This window comes from Gymnodraco acuticeps, unplaced genomic scaffold (assembly GCF_902827175.1).
Source record: "Gymnodraco acuticeps unplaced genomic scaffold, fGymAcu1.1, whole genome shotgun sequence".
NCBI classification, from domain to species: domain Eukaryota; kingdom Metazoa; phylum Chordata; class Actinopteri; order Perciformes; family Bathydraconidae; genus Gymnodraco; species Gymnodraco acuticeps.
The window spans coordinates 151,983-175,185 of NW_022992234.1; the positions used below are offsets into that span (position 1 = coordinate 151,983).

The window sequence follows — 23,203 nt, forward strand, 5'->3', positions numbered from 1 at the left end:
CGTAATTTGGCCGGTCAAAGTTGTTTGGGCTCGGATAAAATCGCTCCGTTACTTTCGTCCCGTGTTATGTATGTTGTGTATGTGTGGTGTCAGTATGAGAGGATGACAGCGCGTATAATTTTGATGTGGCCCAAGAGCCAATCACAATAATACCTGCGATGCAGTGAACCAATCACCTTTGAGGGGGGGGGAAACCTATCGTTGATTAAACATTATCCAGTGTTTCCCCTACCATTGTCTTGGAGGGGCGCTGCGCCCCGCCAATGGAGCCCCGCCTCCCCCCCTGATATTCAAGGTGTTTTAAAAAAAAAAATATATATAATTTTATTTTTAAATATATATATAGCACCAAATTGCAAATAATCTATAACTACTGTCACTTTTCACATTGAACATGTGCTCTTTTATTAAATAAACTAAACGCTTTCATTTTAAGTTGTGAGTTTAGTGTTTTTGACCCTAAGAAACACTGATGCATTAATCAATAACAATAATCCACAGCTCCTCTCTCTGCTCCAGAGGATTTAAAAAATACATATCCCAATGCCACAAAAACGCATCAGTGACGTGGTTGAAATCTTGTCTCCAGAAAACAAAAAACTGAAACAAGCGGTATCAGTGACTGTGTGTTTGATGTGGCTCTTTGCAGTAACATAGAAAAAATGTGGCTCTTAACCTCTGACTGGTTGGCCACCCCTGCTGTAGCCCATGTCTGCTGCCGCTGCTGAACGAAGCTCTCCTGCTGTGTGTCTTAACTTAGTCTGATTGGTAGGTACAGAAAGACGGCTGTTATATTTCTCACAGGCTCCGCCCTCTACTGGACTCTCTAGGTCGTCCTCAGACGAGCTCTCCATCGTCGCTTCCAGTCATCCCGGTTCTCCATACATCTGGCCAGTTCATTGGTACTTTGTGCGTTGTTCTTGAGTACGGCCACGTATGTTTGTGCGGGACGTCCTCGTGACCGATGCCCGTGTGTTGGTTCCCACAGCACCAATTTGCCGGCTGGTAGCTCTTGATGCCTTTGGCAATGTCCTGCTAGTCTCGTTCTCCTGGCTGCAATTTTCTCGCTCACCCTTGGTATTCCCTCGTACAGGATGTTGTTGGTTAAATGTACACTCCCAGTAGGGTACTCCCCCATTTCCTATCGTGCACGCATTCCTTCACTGAGACTTCCATCGACGTAGCCGGCCCCTGGGCGGGCCTACCTGAATGCGCGCGTACCTGACGCATAAGAGGCGGCCTCACACGCTCACTACTATCCCTTTCTCTTCAGCTAAGCAGCATACGAGAAGTAGGACCCAGGAATAGGTGTTTGAAACATGGGGAAAAGTGTTGTCAACAGAGACAGGGTGTACCCAGAGAGCAGGATGCCGCACCTGGCTTTTCAACGCGGGAAAAGTGTTTGAAATGATGCCCCTCTCCTCCAAGTTCCGCACTGCATGTTTGTGCTTAAGGTGTTTGTTCAACGCCAGATAGAAGACTCTGCACACCGGGCATTCGGACGACATCCTTACTAAAACAAACACAATGAATTTGATTAAAATTCTGTTCTATTTCTCCGTTTATATGCGTTAGCATGACCGGTGATTGCAACACTGGGTCCGATGCTTCAATTCATGGTGCACGGACCAAGGGAGGACTTGGGGTGCCACCGGGTTGGATGGTCCCACCTCCGCACCAATGCAGGGCTGGTGATGGCAACATTAGGTCCGATCAGAGGTTGCGCTAGACTTTTTCACTGCCCGTCATTTTGACGGACAGGATCGTAAAATGTCCGTCAAAATTCAGTATTACCCGTCGGCCTTTACACTCTGGGGGGGGGGAGAGAGAGAGAACTGTCAATCTTGCACGGTCGTGAACTGTCAACGGGGGTGTGGGGGGGGGAGAGCACAGTCGTGAACTGTCAACGGGGGGCGGGGCGCACGCTCGTGAACTGTTAGCGCCGTGTTATGCATGCCCACTGCACCTCGCGGGAGTGCGCACAGCGTAAAGCCAAAACTCACAGATATTTCAATGATTTGTAGGGCAAAGTTGGGTTTGGAAACGGTATAATTTCCTTTTTGGCAGGCATGCTTAACACCGGAGCCTCGCTGCGGGGACACTTTGGCGCTGTTCCGAGTTTGTTCTAATCCGTTAAAATGACGGACTGCTTTCAGATTTTTCCGTCATTGTTAAAAAAAATCCGCCATAGACGGAAAATATTCGGTTAACGCGACCTCTGGGTCCGATGCATTAATTCATGGTGCCCCGACCATGAGAGGGTTTGGGGTGCCCCGGAACCAGGCAGCACCAAGGGCGCCGGAAGCGGGGGGGCCAGGGGGCCATTGGCCCCCCCACTTTACGGCCCTGCCCCACATTTTCGCAGCTGCGGATGCCGCGGAACACTGTACAAATCCCGTTTCAATAATTCCCCTCTACTCTAAAGTCGCATCTAAAAAGACTTTGTAAAAACAGTGTCATTACTAAAGCAAATTAGTTGTTTGCACTATTTAGCTGAAATGTGCATTGCAATAATCCTATTAAGCAGAGATAACTCAGTGTGTTACGTTTCTGCAAGAGAGGGGAGGGGCTTCCACACACACTTTGAGCATTAGTGCTGCAGCTGCACTGCACGCAGTCAGAGGTGAAGACCGAGGAGCCCGCTAATTATTGCTGCTGCGTCTGGTGGTCCGACCGAATTTTGAAAATAACTTTACGTGGAATGGTGAGTTTGAAAACATCTATATCTATCTGTAGATATCTTTCTGTCAAAAATGTATTCGCTAAAAGACCTGCTCACAACAAGTTAGCTTAGCGCTAAAGCTGCACGTGGTTTAGCTAAAGTTACTTAACGGCTGATCATATGGTAACAAAACCGATTTAAAATGGCTTTTCATAAGGTTGCACATGAGTGATTCGTCACATTTATAACAGTAACTTAGCAAAATGTTCAAAGGAGCATGTCATTAAGGGGATATTAGCAGAGTTTAGCTAACGTTCTGCAGAGGTTAGTTAACGTTGTACAGAGGTTAGTTAACGTTTTGCAGTGGTTAGTTAACGTTGTACAGAGGTTAGTTAACGTTGTACAGAGGTTAGTTAACGTTGTACAGAGGTTAGTTAACGTTGTACAGAGGTTAGTTAACGTTGTACAGAGGTTAGTTAACGTTGTGCAGTGGAATTAATGTATTTTTTTCGTTTTCTTTTCTAGTTATCATTTGGTAATAAACCCAATTCAAAATGTGTCCTTAGGTTGCACGCCTGCCGGATTATCTTCTGCTCGGACGAGCTGCACCCCCTCATCCTGGCCGCGCGGGGCTGTACGGTGAGTGGGTGAGCCAGCGCTGTGAGATGCGCCCCGAGGTGCTCTTCCTCACCCGCCACTTCATCTTCCACGACAACAACCACTCCTGGGAGGGCCACTACTACCACTACTCCGACCCCATCTGCCAACACCCCACCTTCAGCATCTATAGCCGGGGGCTCCACTCCACCCGCGTAATGGGCGGGACAGAGTTCGTCTTCAAAGGTAACGGGTTAAACTGTTGACCCTGGTAGAATGGTCTCTTTTACTCCCTTTATTGTACATGTGAGGGTCTATGTATGTATGTATGACAGCTAGATTATTTGGGCAAAGACAAAGGTACTTCAACGCAAAATGGTACAAAAACAGAGAGTGGTTAATTCTTTGCAAAACCACTAAACGGGCCTTCTGTGAAATATGCAGATTTGCTGCTGTCAAACGGCTTGTAACTTTCTCAAAATGTGGAGATGATAGCTTTGTTAATACCGGAGTTAATAACTGGAAAAAGTGCCCAAGCCTGGACAGCCACGAAAAATCTCATTTCCACAGAGAGTGTATTCAAAAAAAGTGCGCTTTCTTCAGTCAAATACCAGTCAACATACAGCTTGTCAAACAACAGCGTATTGAGCAGGAAAAAAGAAGAGATGGAATGATGGAGCAACTGCGCTGTCTGCAGTTTCTAACCCGACAGGGCCTAGCAATCAGGGGGCATGCAGATAAGGAGAGCAATTTCCAAAAGCTAGTTGAACTTGTTGCTGAGAAAAACCCCACTCTGAAAAGCTTCATGCTCACCGGGAAATATGCATCACATGAGACAATTAATGAACTTATAAATCAAATGTATCGGGAGTCTCTGACCACTCTATTAACTGAAATTAAAAGCAATGCAAAACACTATGCAGTTATTGTGGATGAAACTCGCGATTGCTCCGGGCATGAACAGTTGTCTCTTACAGTACGATGGGTATCAGCTGATTATGTTATCCATGAAGACTTCATAGGAATGTATGACTGTCCTAAAACTGACGCAGAATCAATAACCCTTACTATTAAGGACATGTTAATGAGATGCGGCCTGGACATTGGTGACATGAGAGGACAAACCTACGATGGCGCATCTGTTCTACAGGGACAAATGTCAGGTGTGGCCAAACGCTTTAAAGACATAAATCCCAAAGCAGTCTCAATGCATTGCACAAATCACAGTTTGAACCTAATTCTTCAGGAAGCTGCTTCAAAGTGCAACATTGTACGTGGTGCCTTCAGTTTAGTTCACGACATACATGAGATAATCAACAACTCACCAAAACGACTCGCCATGTTTAAAAACATTAGGGATGCTGCTGCTGCCTCTCCTGGTGCCAGTGCTGGCCTCACACCGCTCTGCCCCACTCGCTAGACAGCCAGAGGCAGTGCAATCAAATCCTTGCTTGCCAATTATGAAGCTGTCTACGACACTTTGGATAAAATAATCTGAATGGGGGGGAACACAGAAGCAAGCAAAAAGGCACCAGGGCTGCAGGCATTGATGACTCAATTCAGTGTTTGCTTTGGACTGAAAGTGTGTCTTAAACTGTTTTCTTCTGCGGAAGAGGTGGCTCGGGTGCTTCAGTCCAAAGACCTCTCAGCAGAGACAGTTAAGTCAGCAGTGCAGATGCTCCGGACACACTACACAAACCTGAGGTCCACAGAGGCATTCCACAGTATCTTTGAAGATGCCCAAAGAATGACCATGAACGACCTGGTCCAGGCACCGGCTCTTCCTCCAAGGCGGCGCGCTCCACGCCGTTATGATGATGGGGATGCACCTCATCAGTGGGAAAATCCAGAGGACTACTTCAGGAGCCAGTTCTTTGAGGTAGTTGACCTGCTCACTTCTGAGCTGACTCGCAGGTTTAACCAACCCACTCTGCTTCTGCTGATGAGCATGGAACAGGTACTCCTCACAGCAGTAAACACCCCCCCGGGATTCGGCAGCATCAACATCCCCCAAAATCTGGTCGACATGTACACAGGTGATGTTGACATGGAACGGCTGTCCACCCAGTTGTCACTGTTTCCAGCAGTTTTGCAGGCACACAACAGTTCCGGCGCTGAAAGACCCATCACTCAGGTGACAAAGGTGGCCACAATCGCGGACATGCACAGGGACGAGGCACGCAATCCCTCTTCAGTGAAGTGGACAAGCTTCTACGGCTGTATTTCACTGTGCCAATGTCCAATGCAACAGCTGAGCGGAGCTTCTCCAGCCTCCGTCGGTTGAAGACGTTCCTTCGTTCAACTAGTCCGAGCGCGGCTTAAATCACCTTCTCTTCCTCCACATCCACAAAGATTTGACCGACGGCCTGGACCTCAAAAAAGTGCTCCGGAGTTTCTGCTTTGCCAGTGAGCAAAGGGAGGTTTACTTTGGCAAAATGTAGAAAGATTAAGTAGGCTAGATTTAGCCACGTGGGGATTTTTGTTTTGTTTTACCCTATGCATTGTGGGACATTTGTTGGAAGGTTGCTCCACCCTCATGTTATTGGACATTTTAGTCATGTGATTTTAATTACACAACATCACAGCTTGTGTTACTGTTAACAAGCTTGTTATACGTTCTTTTCACAAGAATTGTTGTTTGGTTCGATTAAATAAATAATTTATGTCCATTTCTTGAAATAAGTTTCATGAATTGCATTACCTGTAGCCAGAGGTACCTGACCGGTCTCAACGCTGTGTGTGTCCATCAGGAAACACGCTGTTTACAAGTAGTTCCAGGCTTCCAGCAAACATCCACTGATAAACTGCGATGTTAGCAATAGCAACCTCATGATAACCACATATTTGTTTAACTTAGGATCATACCTGTGTTTAGTCTAGAAAAAGGTAAATGTGTGCATTTTATTATAAAGTTGTGTATATTTACAGACTATTGCAAAAACTAAGAAGCTCATAAACATCAGGTTTAAAACTAAAAGAGCTTTACAAAAAAGTAACACAATGAAAGATGTTTGGAGTTTTATTTGAGTTATTCATTTACATTTTGTTGTCAAAGAGATACTGATTTGAAACCGTTGTTACATACAGTTACGGCATTTCCTGTTTCTGCCGGAGAGAGGGGAGGCTGTCCCAAAGCTTGCTGCTGTGTTTACTCCATCTGACAGGAGGAGCCTCATGTGTTACTCCACGGAGTTCACTCCGTCACGGAGGGGGAGTGTGTAGGGGTAGGGACGGTGTAGGGCGTGATTTGGGATTGGGCCATACACACGCACTTTTTTGGCTCCCCCCACTTCTAAAATGAATCCGGCGCGCCTGGGCAGCACCCCAGCAGGAAATGGGTTTTATGGTCAAAGGAGGAAAGAGTGATAGAACCGGGGTAAAGCAAAGAAAGTGTCCGACAATTGTGACTGTTGAGGCGGCCAGAGAGTCTGTCATCTCTCGGTCCTATCCTCCAGGCAACGTGATGGCAATAACTGGATGAAACAGACCAAAAAGTAAAAAAATAAAGTTTCAATTCATCCATAAAAAAATGCATGAAAATGAAAACATTTGTCCAAAAATAGTTTCTTGTGAGGCCACAAGAGACCCCTGTCATCTCTCGGTCCTATTCTCCAGGCAACGCGGTGGCCAGAACTGGGTCAAATTGACCAAAATGTAAAAAAATAAAGTTTCAATTCATACATGAAAAATGCATGAAAATGAAAAAAAGTACCCAAAAATAGTGCCTCATGAGCCCACAAGAGTCCCCCGTCAACTCCCTTTACATTCCTCCAGAGTCACATTTGTCAGAATAAACTTTTTTGAGAACCAGGGAAAATGGGTGAAAATGAAAAAAAGTATCCGAAAATAGTGCCTCATAATGCGGGTAAAGTCCCTTGTCAACTCCCCTTACATTCCTCCAGAGGCACATTTGTCAGTCAACTTTTGTGAGAACCAGGCTGGGGGGTCTTGAGGCACAAAATAAGGCCAACCCAAAGTGCATGGTGAGCGGACACTTCACCTCCGTCTTTGCAGACAGCAATTTTTTTTCTGAGTGCACCAAAAAACCGGGTTTCCGATTTCGTGCAGACCGTAGTCCAAAATGTATGGATGAATATTTTTGACGGAGAAGGGGAAATGAAGCCCCGGACACTTTTCCCCTTCTCCGTTGCAACTTACTGTAAAAAAGGGCCAGAAGCCCCAAAGGGTTGAGCCTTTTCAGGCCCCTTCTCCGTTGGCACTTAGTAATTTTTTCAACAATTTTTTTAAACTTAATTTTTGATTATTTTAAGATATAATTAACCGTTTTCGTCAATTTGTTCTTCTTTCCACGGGTGGGTGCAACTGGCAGGCCGCCTATGAGCACCCAAATTTGGCCTGGAACCTCCAGGATTTGTGGGCTCAGCTCCATAAACTGACAAAGTCACCCAGAAATGTCACTTTCCTAGCACAAAATATATAATACAAATACATTTAAATAGTAAAAGGTAGAATTGTGCTCTGAATTACCCGGAATTGGATTTATATAGCCCCATGATAGTGATTACAAATCATTTTCATGGAAAAAAGTGTTAAAACACCTGATTAAAGCATATACAGGAACCCAGTGAGCTCCAGAGTATGTGCATTGTTTCAGGGAACCATATTAATGATAGAATAAATGCATTTAAATGCAAAAATAATGATTTAAAATCATTTATGGGGAAAAAGTGTGGAGAGAACCTTACTTTCCAAGGCAGAAATAGTGATTAAAATGCGGGGAAACTGTCTTAACCTTTTAAGCCCTGAGCCTGTTTTTTCAGTTAAATGACATTCCCAGAACAAATGACCATATCTTCCCTTCTAAAAGGGTTAAATTAATAATCTTTTTTCTCAAAGTAATGATAAACCTGTGAGTTGGATGTAGACAAGTCAGAATCAATATAGATGTTTTTTATTTTAAAGAAAATTCAGATTGAACATGGTAAAAAACTGTAGATTATAGTGTCCGTTCAAAAAATATGTTGTACTTATAGTGAAAACTAACCTTGGATGATGGGTTAGTAGACTAAAAGCTTTAGGAATCCAAAGTACAACATATAATAAGTACCCTGTATCAAGATTGATGCAAAACAAGTGATATTTGACCTTTTTAGAAAGATTTAGCAAAAAAAACCTCTTCTGGGGCCATTTGGGTGGATTTTCCTTATCTCTGGCCCCCCTTCTTCGATTTTGACATGTGACATCTCTTTCTGACCGTTAGAGCCAATAGAATCGAAGGGGAATCGTCCCGCACACACTCATGTTAAAAATAAAAATGGCGTCTTCGTGTAAACAGTTTTGCTCCACAGTGAAGCTGTCTCTAGGTCTGACATCTCAAAACCGAAAAGCTGATTTATTGCTCACGGATTATCAGAAATCATTCAAAGTGACACAGACACATTGGATTAACCTATGGATTAACTTCAGCATCGTTTTTTATCGTTTTAATGCCATTGAAGACCACTTTTGACCAGACTACCACACAGGTGAGCCATTTTGCCGTTTTAGGCTAACTAGCTCCATATATTTTGATGTGTGTTCTTGTTATTATCTCCGAGAGTTCGTATGATTGAGTGATAATGAGGATAACCATCGATTCTGTGTCCCCTCACGATGTGAAACGATGGGTTGAGATGTGCAGCAAAGATAAATAATAAGGTTTTGTGAGTGAATTTCGATGCAGTCATCTGTTAGCATTTTTCGCTCGTTGCTAATTCAGAGGCTCAGCGTTAGCATTGTGGGGTTTTAAAAAACATTAAAAATGTAAATGATCAGTTAGATGAGTTTCTTTCCGTTACATGGATATAAAACATTCATAGTTTATTAAATGAATATGCCCTCAGACACTGTTTTCTGCAAGATATTGCAGGAGGCCCCCGGAACCGGGGTCTCTCGGGCTCAACAGGTTACATAGTGACATAGAGTACCCAGAGAACCAGGCTGCAGCACCTGGAGGAAGAGGGGGAGAGGGGATTGCTTTAGTATGGCTCAGAAAGTGAGGTGCTGCATTCTGGTTTGTGTCCAATTGAAGGAACTTATTTAACATTGAAACTGTCCCTGAATTGTACAATGTTGTACATTGAAGGCACCGTTTCAATGCAAAATAGGTTCCTTTAAATGGACACAAGTGTTTTAGTATGTCCAATACAGGGACTTATTCAACATTGAAACCTTCCCTGAAGTGTACAATGTTGTACATTACAGGGACCGTTTCAATGCACAATAGTTTCCTTTAAATGGACACCAACCAGATTTCAGCACCTCACTTTCTGAGCCAGGAAAATTGTTTAAAAGTGGTTTAAACGGCTGGACGAGTGCTGTACCATGTACAATTGATGGACTGTAGTTAGTATTGAAAAGGTATTTGAATTTGACAACACAGGGACATTTGCAATACTAAATAAAGTACATCAATTGGACATGAAAAAGGCAGGCTACAATAAAGCACTTTACAAGGGAGGAACAGTGTTTCACATGTCGGAATAAGTGTATTGTATATGTCTATGTATTGTACAGTAGTGTAAAAATACAGAGACATTATATATAAATAAAGTACATCAATTCGACATGAAAAAGCCAGGCTACAATAAAGCACTTGACAAGGCAGAAATCATGTTTAAAAGGTCGGGAAAATTGTTTTCAAACGTCTGGACAAGTGTTTTAGCCTGTCCAATTGGAGGAACTTATTCAACATTGAAACCTTTCCTGAAGTGTACAATGTTGTACATTACAGGGACCGTTTCAATGCAAAATAGGTTTCTTTAATTGGACACCAACATATTTCCACAATGCATGGACATGCTCATATTTCCACAATGCATTGACATTTGGAGCTGATATTTGAACGGTGATATATAGGCCAGCATATGATATATTTTCTCTTGGTTTGTTTCATCTCTGCTCTCTCTGCAGTCAGGTTGCTTCTGTTTGCAGAGAGATACAGAACTCTGAGACGTGAGAAAATATCATGCCTGTTAGTGTGAACCCAACATGAACACACACATCACACACATAATCAAGTTGACTGGTAGGCTTTTGACACACATTGTTTAATGATACGAAAAACACATGTTCAATGACTTTGGATGTTTAGGTGGATCAGTTGTGAACATATGTCCAATGTTTATCTTTATTAAAACACTTTAACATTTGAAAAACAACCTCACAGCATGCAGCAAACTTTATTATGAATGATTTGCATGTTTAGGAGGTAAGAGAGGACATCAGTACTTTAGTAGTTTGGGTGACCCTTTAAAGCAGACAGTGGAGAGAGCTCTCTGAGTGATGAAGCCTGAATGTGTCTCACTTAAGATCCCCCAGTAGAGGACAGTGAAACATCAGAAACTGAATCAGGACCCGGAAACAAAGTACAGTTTACTATTTAACACGGATTGTTTTTGAACATTTCAATGTACTTGTTCGTCGTTATCTGAATGTAGCAGGATAAACTGTTCAGCCCTATCAACACGGGGAAACCTTTCTAAAGAGGGGTCAGTGTCGCTCTTGCTCCCTCTTGCTCTTTGGCAGAAAGGCCACTTCCGAGTTCCATTTACGTGCTTTCTCCGCTGGCACCGGTGAGTTTGCGGTGGCTGCCGTTTGTTGTATGCTTAGCATGACAAGTAGCATACATACTAAATGTGTATTGCTGGTTGTAGACCCTTGCAGGGATCCTGCAGCCCCAACACACTCTCACTCCCTAAGCGTCCAGGAGCGACGTTTGGTCAGTGTCCGTGGCGTCCAGTTGTGACGCTCCTAGGCTCCTTCAGCGTCATAAAGGGACGCAAATAGCTTTCAACTGATTGCAATGTATTCCCATCTGCGGCGGGATTTGACGCTCATGGAAGCACGCCATTCGTTTGTGTCGGCTGCCCTTAAAGGCAATGTGAGCGTCCATTCCCATTGGATAACGGAGAATTGTACACCCGGAAGTAAGTCTTCCCCTTACTATCGATTGATTTTACAGTGATATCTGCACTACTCATCGACTAAAAAACACCAGATTATCCTTGTTAATTACACAACATTGATTGGTATAAATTGTGTGCAATGCTTTTGTATTTTTCCCCTTCGATTCGAAGAAACAAATATTTTTTCGGAGTAAAGGATGGCAGAAGACACTACACTACCCAGAATCCCCAGCTATCGTTTGGACTACACCATGTGCTCTGACAAACCCCGTTTTTTTTCACCATTCATTCCAATGGCTGGCGTCTATGTCACGTGATCTTCAAATTTCTCCCTGCAGAAAAAGAAAACATGGCCGAACTTCGTTTTATTCTCGGTGGAAAATGCCTATTTTAAAGTTAGTTTGGCCATTAAAATGCGTTTTGATGTCATTTGATGCGAGAAATATGAGTTGTTATTTCAGATTATGTGTGCAGTGGATGTACATGATCTTTAGTTTTCTAGTTATTACGAACATTACTTCAGGAAATCGCGACGTTTTCATTGTTACCAAGGTGGTTGCTAGGGACGCTGCTATCGATATTATTTCTGTTATGTTGTGTAACTATTTAATGGTGTTATCTTTATTGCTACCCCCTTCTCCGTCAATGTATAGTGTTGGTCCACAGCGCAAACATATTAGTTTAACAAAATCCGCATCTAAAGATAGCCTACGTTATTTTCCCCTGTGCAATTCCAGTCTCACATCTCACAGCACATCGTCATTAACAAATACCGGAAACAGACCGAAAACATTTAAAAAAAATAAAATAATACTTTATTCCGAGTGTTCTTGCTTTTCTCTTTGAAAGTCATCACATAACGGCATTGTAATACACGGTTCGGCTGCATTAAATATTACATATCTGCCGTAGTTCTGTATTTATAGAGCCCTGATGAGAAGACTTCTAGACAAACATGAGGAACTGAAAACGTGACGTGGATCATAAATATATCAGCAGTTAAACAACTTCTTACATTTCTTTTCACACAATACGTCTCCAATTGGTAGATAGGCTGTATTTACACCATAAAGGTGCACAGCTGATATAAAGGGACACCTAGTGGTTAAAGCATGTTATTGAATTTCATTATTTGTATTATTAGATATTAATAGGATCCCTATAAAGTATATTCATTACTCGTTATTCTCTACTAATAGTTAATTGAAGACTGTATATAATGACTATTTTGCACATCCCTTTTCAAGATTTCAACTATGGTGTAGTTATGCATTGAATGAAAAACTTGGGTCGCAGGTTCCTCAATAGTGCATTACAAGACATCTATCAATATTTGTGCATACCTCCAGCAATGTTAACTATGTTGAAGCACTTATTTTAACTGATATTATACATATGTATTATACTCTTATAAGATGTATGTAGATATTTCATCTCCGACCTTGTCAGGTATTGAACAATCAATCAATAAAGAACACAGAATTGTTAAATATAAAACACAGAATTTATGTGATTATACTAAATGATTTACAAATAAACACCACTGCATATTTACAACTGTTACACATGCTGATGTAACGCAAATGTTCCAACTTGGGATCAATAAAGTATATATTATCTTAAGCTGATCGATATTTGCAAAATGTGCCTCTGAACCTTGACAAGTGCATGTTTCAGGCTTATCAATTAATGTAATGTAATGTAATGTTATCAATTAACAACAGGGGTCACAAACATAAGACCAGCTGTTAAATAAAGCTCTTCTGACCTTAGCTGGCATGTGTGTATATATATTAATGCTGCCCATTATGGGCACAAGCCATTTTCACCCATTTATTAATTATATGTTTTAAATTTGAGTGTTTCCTATCCCCTAAATGTACACAGTTTAATACTGGCAACTTCTTATTATGGGAAATACGAAAACGTCTTTTAAAACTACAACTCCCAGTAGAGACGTGCCATAGATAGAGAACATGTTGCGAAACACAATAGCCAGCATGTGTAGTTCTGGGGATGGGGTGGGGGAGGGGGGGTACGCGGTGGACAGGTTCAAATCCAGTTTTGGACAGTCTGCCTTGGTTCCATCCCATTTCAAGTGCTGTTCGAGAATCGGCGTAACCCTCGGAGCACACTCTCCAATCACAGAGCTTGAGGACTATCACGGGGTTTGTCAAACAGAGCACATGGTGTAGTCCAAACGATAGCTGGGGATTCTGGGTAGTGTAGTGTCTTCTGCCATCCTTTACTCAGAAAAAATATTTGTTTCTCCGAATCGAAGGGGAAAAATACAAAAGCATTGCACACAATTTAAACCAATCAATGTTGTGTAATTAACAAGGATAATCTGGTGTTTTTTAGTCGATGAGTAGAGCAGATATCACTGTAAAATCAATCGACAGTAAGGGGAATACTTACTTCCGGGTGTACAATTCTCCGTTATCCAATGGGAATGGACGCTCACATTGCCTTTAAGGGCAGCCGACACAAACGAATGCCGTGCTTCCATGAGCGTCAAATCCCGCCGCAGATGGGAATACATTGCAATCAGTTGAAAGCTATTTGCGTCCCTTTATGACGCTGAAGGAGCCTAGGAGCGTCACAACTGGACGCCACGGACACTGACCAAACGTCGCTCCTGGACGCTTAGGGAGTGAGAGTGTGTTGGCAGCCCATGTCTGCTGCCGCTGTTGAACGAAGCTCTCCTGCTGTGTTAACTTAGCCTGATCGGTAGGTACGCTTTTTTCTTGTCTCATTTGCCTTAATACTTGAAATCAAACATGTGATGAATTGGAACCACCTCTCCTGCCCCTCAGTATTAGGAACCTGAATGCCTTATTGGTACTTTGAATAATTATTTCCTTGGGTGCAATTCCCAAGGTGGCGTTGTCCGGCTTTTAGTTAAATGTAGATCTTAAATAGGATTTCAAACAAACACTACCACGTGCCGCCACATTAACATTTTATGAGTTTAACCATTTCTACTCAGGTGTGTTTCTGCCAAATCAAAATATGAGCAAGAATACCTGGAATAAGACAAATGAATGCACGAGAGGATAAAGGGAGGCAGGAATGGATGGTGTAGTAGTGAGTTTCCATATAGAAGTGCTCTGTAGACCTTATTGTTGGCTGCGCCTGACAACACATGAAGTGAAGTTACAGAATACTGTCCATATGTAGAAGATGCAGAAGAGGATCATACCTTTGACACTTGAAAAAGCCAGTTCAGTCGTTGTTCCTGGGTCTGGTCGTCCGCTGACTAACCACCTGCCAATCTGACTTCTTTCTGTTGTCTCTTTGTATTTTCTCCAAATTAATTTGCGTGCATCTTGTTTGGTCACTAATATATGCCTGCGTATGTTTGCTGTATAATTGTATGGAATATTTATGTAAAGTGTCAACGTGTTTAGAAAAGCTAAATATAATGTGGATAAAAAAAAAAGTACATTACCTGGCATAGAGAGAAGGACGACAACAAATCCACTCGCTGTTAAACTCATAGCTGCTCCTCTCGTCTCCGTGCGGCTTCAGTGACAAAATAACAAATAAGTTGATTGATGTCCACAAGAAAACCCTTCATCATTAAAAGAAAGGGAGTTCAGGAGACCAGTTTGTGGTAAACAGAGCACCTCTCCTCACTGACAAGAGAAGACACATCCTAATGTCTTCCTTTATTATAAAAGCAGTCAAACTTCAAGATCTAAATCCACGTTCTGTGAATAAAATCAACAATGCAAATTAAACAAACTACTAATGCAAATTAACATCACTTGATATTATTATGAGACTATCTGGACAGTTTCATAATGTGTACAGAAAGTCACATCTCAACATTTGTTCATTGAGGTATAGCTTGGGTTTTACATTTCATTTCAGTTTGAACAAATCTAAACTGTACATGGAGTGAAATGTGATCAGGTCTCTCTCAGCCAGGACAGCTATAAACCAAGACACTGATCAGGATATTTAAAAATGATTTATTATGTTGAATTTAAAAGAAACAATTTGCGTAAGACTTGTCCTAGACTTTTGTAATATCAACAAATGTACATATAACATAAGCATGTATAGTTCATCATGTTTGACACCTTTACATGATTCACTTCACATTCTTCTAAACCTACAAGCTGCTGCTACTGGAAACTGACATTAAACAATGTTTGGAGTTGAAGGTGAATATATACAACGTCCTTCTTCTTTGTTTCCATCAGGTGAGCGTCTGAAGAAAATCACAGAGACTTTGTGTGAAGTTACAGCTGGAACTGTGACTCTACATGTGGAGTGGGCCTGTTTGATCTGATGCAGGAGGCTCTAACCTGACTGGACTTCACACCATGTCTCCCTGCTCCTCTGGGTCTTCTGTCTGTGCTGCAGTGTGTGAGTCGTTCTCATACTCAGGATCAGAGTCCAACTGATGAAGAGAGAGAAGACACAATTAGACCCTCATTCATGAAACCTGCATATACTATGAGATATTATCAAAAAGGTATTTTATTTTGAAGATTAGTTGATGTCATTGTTTTATGACCAAATGCACATAACTCCTCTTTTCCAGAGCATTTATGGGACAATTTATAATCGAGACGTATTGGAAGTGTTGTCAACAGGTCCGCTCTCTCTCACCTCTATCTCTTCAGGTTCATGTGCTTCAGTGGTGGAGCGCAGAGCTTTCTTCTTCCTGGATTAAGGACAACATCAACAAGTGCCAAATTCATGACAGTGAAATGTGAGGATGTTATAAGAGAATAAATAAATGGTGAGTGAACTGATGAATTTATATTGTTGTACCTCGTCCACAGAGTCAGGAGAAACACAGGAATCAGAATCAAGACCCCCAGAGTCGTCCTGATGATATTCACTATCGTTGTTGAACTCCCTAGAAACATGAACACATATGTGATACTTCTAACTACTAGATTAATATATCCCTTCAGTCAGTGATCCACGTCTATAATCCTGAACAACGAAAGTTTTATTTCTGTGTAACCAGTTTTCAGTTATGGGTTGCTTCATATTACAAAGTGAATCAGGTCTGGTGAATGTAGAGAACTTACCTGCCACAACAATCAGAGTTAAGGTGGAGTTACTACGTCCTAACTTGTTCTGGGCTCCACAGGAATAACTCCCACTGTGTTTAGCTCTGAAGTCAGTGATGGTGAAGATCTGTCCTGAAGCTTTTGGAGAGTCTTCATCCTCCTTGTACCAGGTGTAGTTAGCTGCTGGGTTAGCATCACTGCTACAAGTCAGAGTCACTGAACTGCCCTCCATGATTTCATCGGAAGGACTCACTGACACGATGGGAATATTCAGAGCATCTGGAGTAGAAAACAACAATTCTGTGAAGCAAATGTTAGGTGCAAAGTATCTGGAGGTTGATTCCTTAATGAGCTGTCTCTGTTATGTCGTTCAAATTAATTACACCGTGTAGCGAACTCACATAGCAAAGGAGACCTGTAATTCTCGCGTCCTTGCAAAGCACAAGAGATGATGTCTCCAGGATAAAACCAGTCTTTATATAAAGGTCTTTCCTCTTTGATGATTTTCTCGTTGTTCTTGAACCAGACGTAGGAAACACCAGCTGGACTGCAGCTGCTGCGACACTTCAGCTCTGCATAGGTGTAAGCCTGGTGGACTGTTGATGTGATCACCTGCACCTGCAGAGCTGGATATGTTTAACATTAAACATCAAATGTGATAACCTTTAACGTTGTAAGTGACGTACTTTCAGACATCAAAAATAACAAATATAAATATAAAGTTATGATATGTACCACAAACAGAAGTGGTTAATTCAAATAATACATTGAATAGCTATTTGCTAACCAAATAGCTATGCTAATAGCTTTCTTACTTTTATTTAAGTAGCAAATTAATGTTACTTGTAACAGAACATGTTTACAATGTGGTGTTAATAATTTGTCTTAAATACTGTACATAACTTGATTCTTCTTCCTCTGATTAATTGAGATCATTTTCCTAATAATCTACAGTGAGCTATTATTTCAAATAAACACTTTATTTACACAACATTTGTAAAGACACTTAAAACCATGGTAAAAGCCAATAGTTATAAAACCCTTCAACCAAATTCTTAAGAAAGTGGTACAAAAGTTTTAGTTATTTTAATGAAGCTGCTGCTGCTGTATAACATCAGTGTGTGTTGATCAGTACCTGTGACAGTCAGAGTTGTTCCAGGTAAATCACTCCCCCATTCAAAGCTTGTTGTTTTGAATGTGAAGAGATACTGAGCTGAATCTGAGTCTCTCAGGTCAGAGATCCTCAGAGTGGAGCGTCCTCTCTCTGTCTCAAGGATCTGAACACGACCTCTATACTGGGAGTCTTTACTAAGGTCCTCAGGTTGAGAGGGATTCTGTCCCTGATGACTACGCTCAGGACTTAACCAGAACTTAGATTTAACATATACTTTATAACCGTTGTACGTGCAGGAAATGTCCACTGATGATCCTTTTAAGGCGCAGATGCTTCTCTCAGTGTAAATTACTCTGTTACAGGTTTGACCAGTGACACCTGAAAAACAAAACAATTTCAAATGTTCTTCGTGAATTTGTTTTGGCAAAAAAACGCTCGTTTAGGGCACATTCAAACAATGGCAAACAGAAGTGTGTGCACTATTTTTTTTAAACAAACATGCTGTAATCACTGTAAAGCCGACTGAGGTGAGTTTAAGATTGTTGATATTGGGTTATATACTATAAAATATTTGGTTGGTTGTTTCTAGGGATGCTCCGATCGATCGGTCACCGATCGATATCGGCCGATACTCACTCTCTACCGATCGATCGGTGCTCTCTAAACATGCCGATCGCGAGAGCCGATTGCATGACGTAAAATACATGACACTTTTCTCTGTGTGCGGCAAAACAAGCTCGCCAGAATGGCTTCACCGGTCTGGCATTATTTTAAGGTGTCCGAAAAAGACAGTAAAATAGCGGTATGCAACGTGTGTGAAGCAGAAATCCTGCAGCTCCGCCCGCCTGTCTGCCGGACCGGTAAGCGAAACACACACTGAGAGTTAGACCTAACACACTTAGCTATTTTATCTACCTCTGGAACAAGCTAAACTAGTTATTATAAATATATTTATTCTTCACTGTCGGGTCACTCATTACTGGATCAGTGAGCTGCATGAGATACTGACAGGCTGTCAGGAGAGAGAGAGAGGAAAAGAGAGCGCTTCCGCTCATTTCTCCCGTGTTATTATCCAAAGTGAATGTAAACTTGAATAATGTACATCATTTGAATGTAATAATTAAGTTGATTGTTGTTTGTGGAAGCTCCAGTGAATGAGCCCCATTAACTGAGTTTAAACATCACTTAAATGGAAGATTTAAAGTGATGTTTAAATCTTCCATTTAGGCCCCGCCCACTCGATCGGATCGGCGATCGGTATGGGCCGATACTGATTCCGGCGATCGGCCCCGAAATTGGCGATCGGAGCATCCCTAGTTGTTTCACAATAAAGTAACATTTAAATGTGTCATAAAAAGTATAGTATGTCACACAGAAGTCAATCAAATCATGTTACAATTTTCCAAAGAAAACCTCATAAAAAGTCACAGTACAGTTTTTCATAAAGAAGTCAAGAAGTAAGAGTATGTAAAAACAATTGCATGGTCTTTGCAGCATCTCTGCAATGTTGTTATCAGCAGTATGCTTTTCTTCTGAGTCTCAGCTATTTCGGGTGAACAGCTACTACTGAATTAAAAGCTTTGAAGGTAAAGTTCAATAACCTACAAGCTCCACCAGAGGGCCAGAGGGAAACACTCACACACTGGAGGCGAGGGGAAATCCTCATGTCCTCGCACAGCGCAGGAGTAGCTGGATGCAAAACCAAAGTAGACTGAATATGAAGATAATGTTTCTTTTGCAATTTTCAGCCCATTCTCATACCAGATGTAGGAAGAACCATGTGGCAGGCGACAACTGGTGTAACACTGGAGCTTAGACCATGAAGATGAATGCACCTGCACCTTCACCTTCAGATCTGGATCTTGAGGATAAAAACAATGTTTGTTATTTATCAAATACCCAAATCAAGGGTACATATTTAAAAAAAAGATGAATATCAAATGATTGTTGTAATTATTAACTTACTTTCAACATTTTAAAGGGGTAAGAAAATACATAGAATCATGCACTCATTATCAGTCGTACAATCTTCTGTTATAAACATACCACCTTAACTACTGTACCATGTTGATATAACATCAGTGTGTGTTGGTCAGTACCTGTGACAGTCAGAGTGGTACCAGGTAAATCACTCCCCCATTCAAAGCTTGATGTTTTGAATTTGAAGAGATACTGAGCTGAATCTGAGTCTCTCAGGTCAGAGATCCTCAGAGTGGAGTGTCCTCTCTCTGTTTCAAGGATCTGAACACGACCTGCATACTGGGAGTCTTCACTAAGGTCCTCAGGTTGAGAGGAATTATGTCCCTGATGACTACGCTCAGGACTGAACCAAAACTTTGATTGAACATATTCATGGCTGTACATGCAGGAAATGTCCACTGATGATCCTTTGAAGGCACAGATGCTTCTGTCGTTGTAAATCACTCTGTTACAGGTTTGACCGTCAACACCTGAAAGATAAAACATTTGTTGAACTGAGCTGATACAACTCCTTCTCTCACAGCTGTAATACAGAGCAGGTTGTTGAGTTGCTTAAAGCAGAAGTGATCATGGAGAGCGAGGGGCCAAAAATAAAAACGTAATGTAAAAAGAGGAAGTGGGTTTATTGATATTCAAAGTACTTGCAATCATTGTGCCATGGCGTTCTGTTAGTGAAAGACTGTGGAGTAAACTCACACTGTGAAGGAGACGGGAAATTCTCATGTCCTTTAAGAGCGCAGGAAAAGCTGTCAGCTGAATCAAAATAGACTGAAAAAGAAGAAGAGGTTTCTCCCCGAATGTTCTGTCCGTTCTTGTACCAGATGTAGGAAGGATCATGAGGTAAAAGACATCTGCTGTGACACTGAAGCTTTGCTCTGGAAATACTCTGGTGGATCATTGTTTCCATGACCTTGACCAGTAGATCTGGATCTGAGAAGGCAACAAAAAGTTAAATAATGATGATTTATATTCATATAAATACCCCAAAGCATTCACAGCATCTACAATGGGTGTTTGTTTCACCCCATGGTTCATTAGATAGTAGCTATTGAATAACATAGAGACATTATCAACCACACACACACACACACACACACACACACACACACGCACGCACAGCAGGATTAGGTTGGAACACTTGCATAGCAGGAAATATCACACTAAGTTCTTTATCAAACATTCATAGCACACTGTAAACATTTATATGACAGACCTGTGACAGACAAAGTGACTCCTGGTGAAGCAGTATATGCATCTTTGTTTGTTTTGAGCCTGAACCTGTACTCAGCTGAGTCGCTCTCTGTCAGGTTTTTGATTCTCAGAGTGCATCTGTTGTTTCCACAGAGATACTCTACACGACCTGCGTACTCTGAGGCTGTGGTCAGATCTACAGGTTCACCATCTTTCTTCTGAGTAAACCAGAAGGTTTTCTGTACTGTGTTTACTTGGTGATTTATTGTAGATGGGTATCTGTAGCTGCAGTTTATCTCCACTGTTGATCCTTTCACTGCACAGATCTGAGTAGAAGAGTAAGTCACTCCCCAGCCATACTGACTCTGAACCGCTGAAACACAGAGCACATCAGAAACTATAATCAAAGTGAACGACTTAAGTTAACAATTAGTTACTAAGAATATTTGTATCATAATACCAATATCATATCAGGAAATCTAAGCTGGGCAAGCGTCCAGATCCCCAATCATCAGAAAAAGATTATAATCATGCATCTACGGTATCTAACGAGGACTGAATATATTTGTATTAGGTGTTTATCATATTTATCATTGTTAAGAGAATATGTCCTACTTTTATGGGTCAAAAAACAAACTGTTTTTTTTTTCAACGTCAGTGCACTCAAAGATTGGTGGATGACTTAATATAAATGAACAGTGAATGATTAGCGATCACATTAATTAGAATAGAGACTCTCTGAACAGTTCGCTCTGTGGTCAGGTTGCTGCTGAGGTCAGTGTGAACAATAACAATGAATGCAGAACACTGAGGTGAGAGCAGCTTCTGTCTGATATACAGATTAGAAAAAGAAGAAGACTGCTTTAAACTCAGAGCGTGGAAATATAACACTGAGGTCAGAGAGGAGAGAAGGAACTAGAAGGGTTTGGTGCAGAGGTAAGATCCATAAGAGTGGAGTCAATATGTTTTGACTTAGAATAAGAATATCTCTCTAAATCACTTCAACTTAATAAAAACAGAGCTGGAGATTCTTGAAGTCGTCTTAAGAAAAAAAGCAAAATGTTTTCAGAGAGAGAGGATGGAACAGTTATGCATACACTATATTCTGATTTTAACGCTTGTTAAAGTGATAAGCAAACTGATATTTGATGCAAATGATTAGAGCAAAGGACAGCGGCAACGCACGACAAGATCTTCAGAATATCCATCAAAAAAACTAGTGACGTCTTTGAGTTTCTACAATTCTACACACAATTACATTTTAAATGTTTCTGCTAGGTTTGACTTTTACACAAATCCATCCCACTTATTCCCACATGAGACCTGGTTTAACAAGTCCCACATTTCCCAGAATCCCCTCTGTTCATGTGATGAATGTAAGTGTAGAAGTACAGTACCTGACACAGAGAGCAGGAAGACAACTAATCCACTCGCTGCTGCAGTTAGACTCATAGCTGCTCCTCTCATCTCTGTGAGACTATAAAACATGTCAGATTAAATAATGTTCACAGGAGGTTTACAGAATCATTCCATCAATAAACTGTTTCTACTTACAGTGAAGGAGGAACCATGTGTTCAAAGATGCCTTTCCTCTTTCGTCAATGAGCAGAAAATGGATATCAGGCTTTTAAAAGACTAGATTTCCTTCCTCTTTAGATTATTAATATGCATGATGAGCCAAATGCCAGTAACACCCACTACACAGTAAAGTTTGGTTGTTTTACAAAGTATAAACTTTTCTTATACAAAATATACTAGGGCTTTAACTTGTTTAATTGCAGATATACCACTGCAACACATCCTCACTCCCAGGTCGGCCTATGTTGACGTTATGTCAAGTCCCCCGTGTCGGCTATTTCCAACGCAAAGGGGGGGCCCTTAGCGTACATTTTCAACTTTCCGGGATGTCCATAGGCTTCTATAGAGCTCCCTAAACGTATGTTGTAGACGACTTGAGATCGCGAGCGAATGCTACCCGCAGATCCATTCTCACAGCGTTTATCAACCTTTTTCTTACTCAATATCAAGCCACACTTATTGTTTTTACTTCTTTATTTTAATTGAATAATGTAGGACTTTTGTTGCCGTCAGTTATGGGGAGAGTAGGGGCTCAGAATACTGACATCTGTATCTGTATTAATGGACGTGCCGTTGTGCGATTGCGTTGCCAGCAATCATTTACAAACTCTTGAAATACAACCCTAATTATATTTTAAAACATTTTAGAAGGCCTCACAAAATACTTCAATGTAAATTCAAATGTAAATGTGAAGGGATGTGTGTAATGTGGTGATTGACATTATTCACCCACGAATCTATGGGTTGGGGTATTGTTCCGCACGGACATTTTAGTTCACCGGACTTCCTGTTGATGTGAAATACGATTTTTTTTTTTTTTAAATAATATTTTATAATATCTGCCGTAGTTTGCTATTTATAGTAAGAGCCCTGATGAGAAGACTATAGGCAAACAGGAACAACTGCCGCCGAAACTGAATATGTGACGTGGATCATAAATATATCAGCAATTAAACAAAATCTTCTATTTCTCTTCACACAATGCGTCTCCTTGCAGTATCAATACTAATTCGGCTGACTTTTATATTTGATCCAATCGGTATTTTGGTATATTTACACCATAACGGTGCACAGCTGATAGAAAGGGACACCTGGTGGTTAAAGCACGTTATTGAAATGTATTATTTTATTATTAGAT

The 23,203-nt window shown here is 41.3% G+C and overlaps 2 protein-coding genes across 2 annotated transcripts in view; both read right to left on the reverse strand.

Annotated features, from left to right (window-relative positions):
• LOC117539891 (B-cell receptor CD22-like) overlaps positions 1 to 854 on the reverse strand; it is an 82,806-nt gene extending 81,952 nt beyond the window's left edge. The window contains exon 1 of the mRNA XM_034206245.1: positions 803 to 854. Coding sequence (XP_034062136.1) covers positions 803 to 854 — 52 coding nt within the window. The remainder of the gene's footprint in view (positions 1 to 802) is intronic.
• A 14,364-nt stretch (positions 855 to 15,218) lies between these two features.
• Positions 15,219 to 21,954, reverse strand: LOC117539892 (sialic acid-binding Ig-like lectin 6). The gene is made up of 10 exons (XM_034206246.1): positions 21,885 to 21,954; positions 20,510 to 20,860; positions 19,993 to 20,226; positions 19,416 to 19,766; positions 18,956 to 19,177; positions 16,604 to 16,828; positions 16,221 to 16,481; positions 15,955 to 16,042; positions 15,790 to 15,844; positions 15,219 to 15,577 (listed from the first exon to the last, which is right to left on the reverse strand). Exons 1-10 carry the CDS (start codon positions 21,952 to 21,954, stop codon positions 15,494 to 15,496), a joined length of 1,941 nt encoding a protein of 646 aa, XP_034062137.1. The 3' UTR covers positions 15,219 to 15,493.
• Positions 21,955 to 23,203: the final 1,249 nt, after the last annotated feature.

What these genes read in the sequence shown, in the direction of transcription:
- LOC117539892 (XM_034206246.1), bottom strand. Translation starts at nt 21,954, where the DNA reads ATGAGAGGAGCAGCTATGAGTCTAACTGCAGCAGCGAGTGGATTAGTT. An exon ending in AGTCACTTTGTCTGTCACAG is followed by an intron (nt 20,227 to 20,509) that starts GTCTGTCATATA and finishes TTGCCTTCTCAG; the next exon opens with ATCCAGATCTACTGGTCAAG. An exon ending in TACCACTCTGACTGTCACAG is followed by an intron (nt 19,178 to 19,415) that starts GTACTGACCAAC and finishes TTTATCCTCAAG; the next exon opens with ATCCAGATCTGAAGGTGAAG.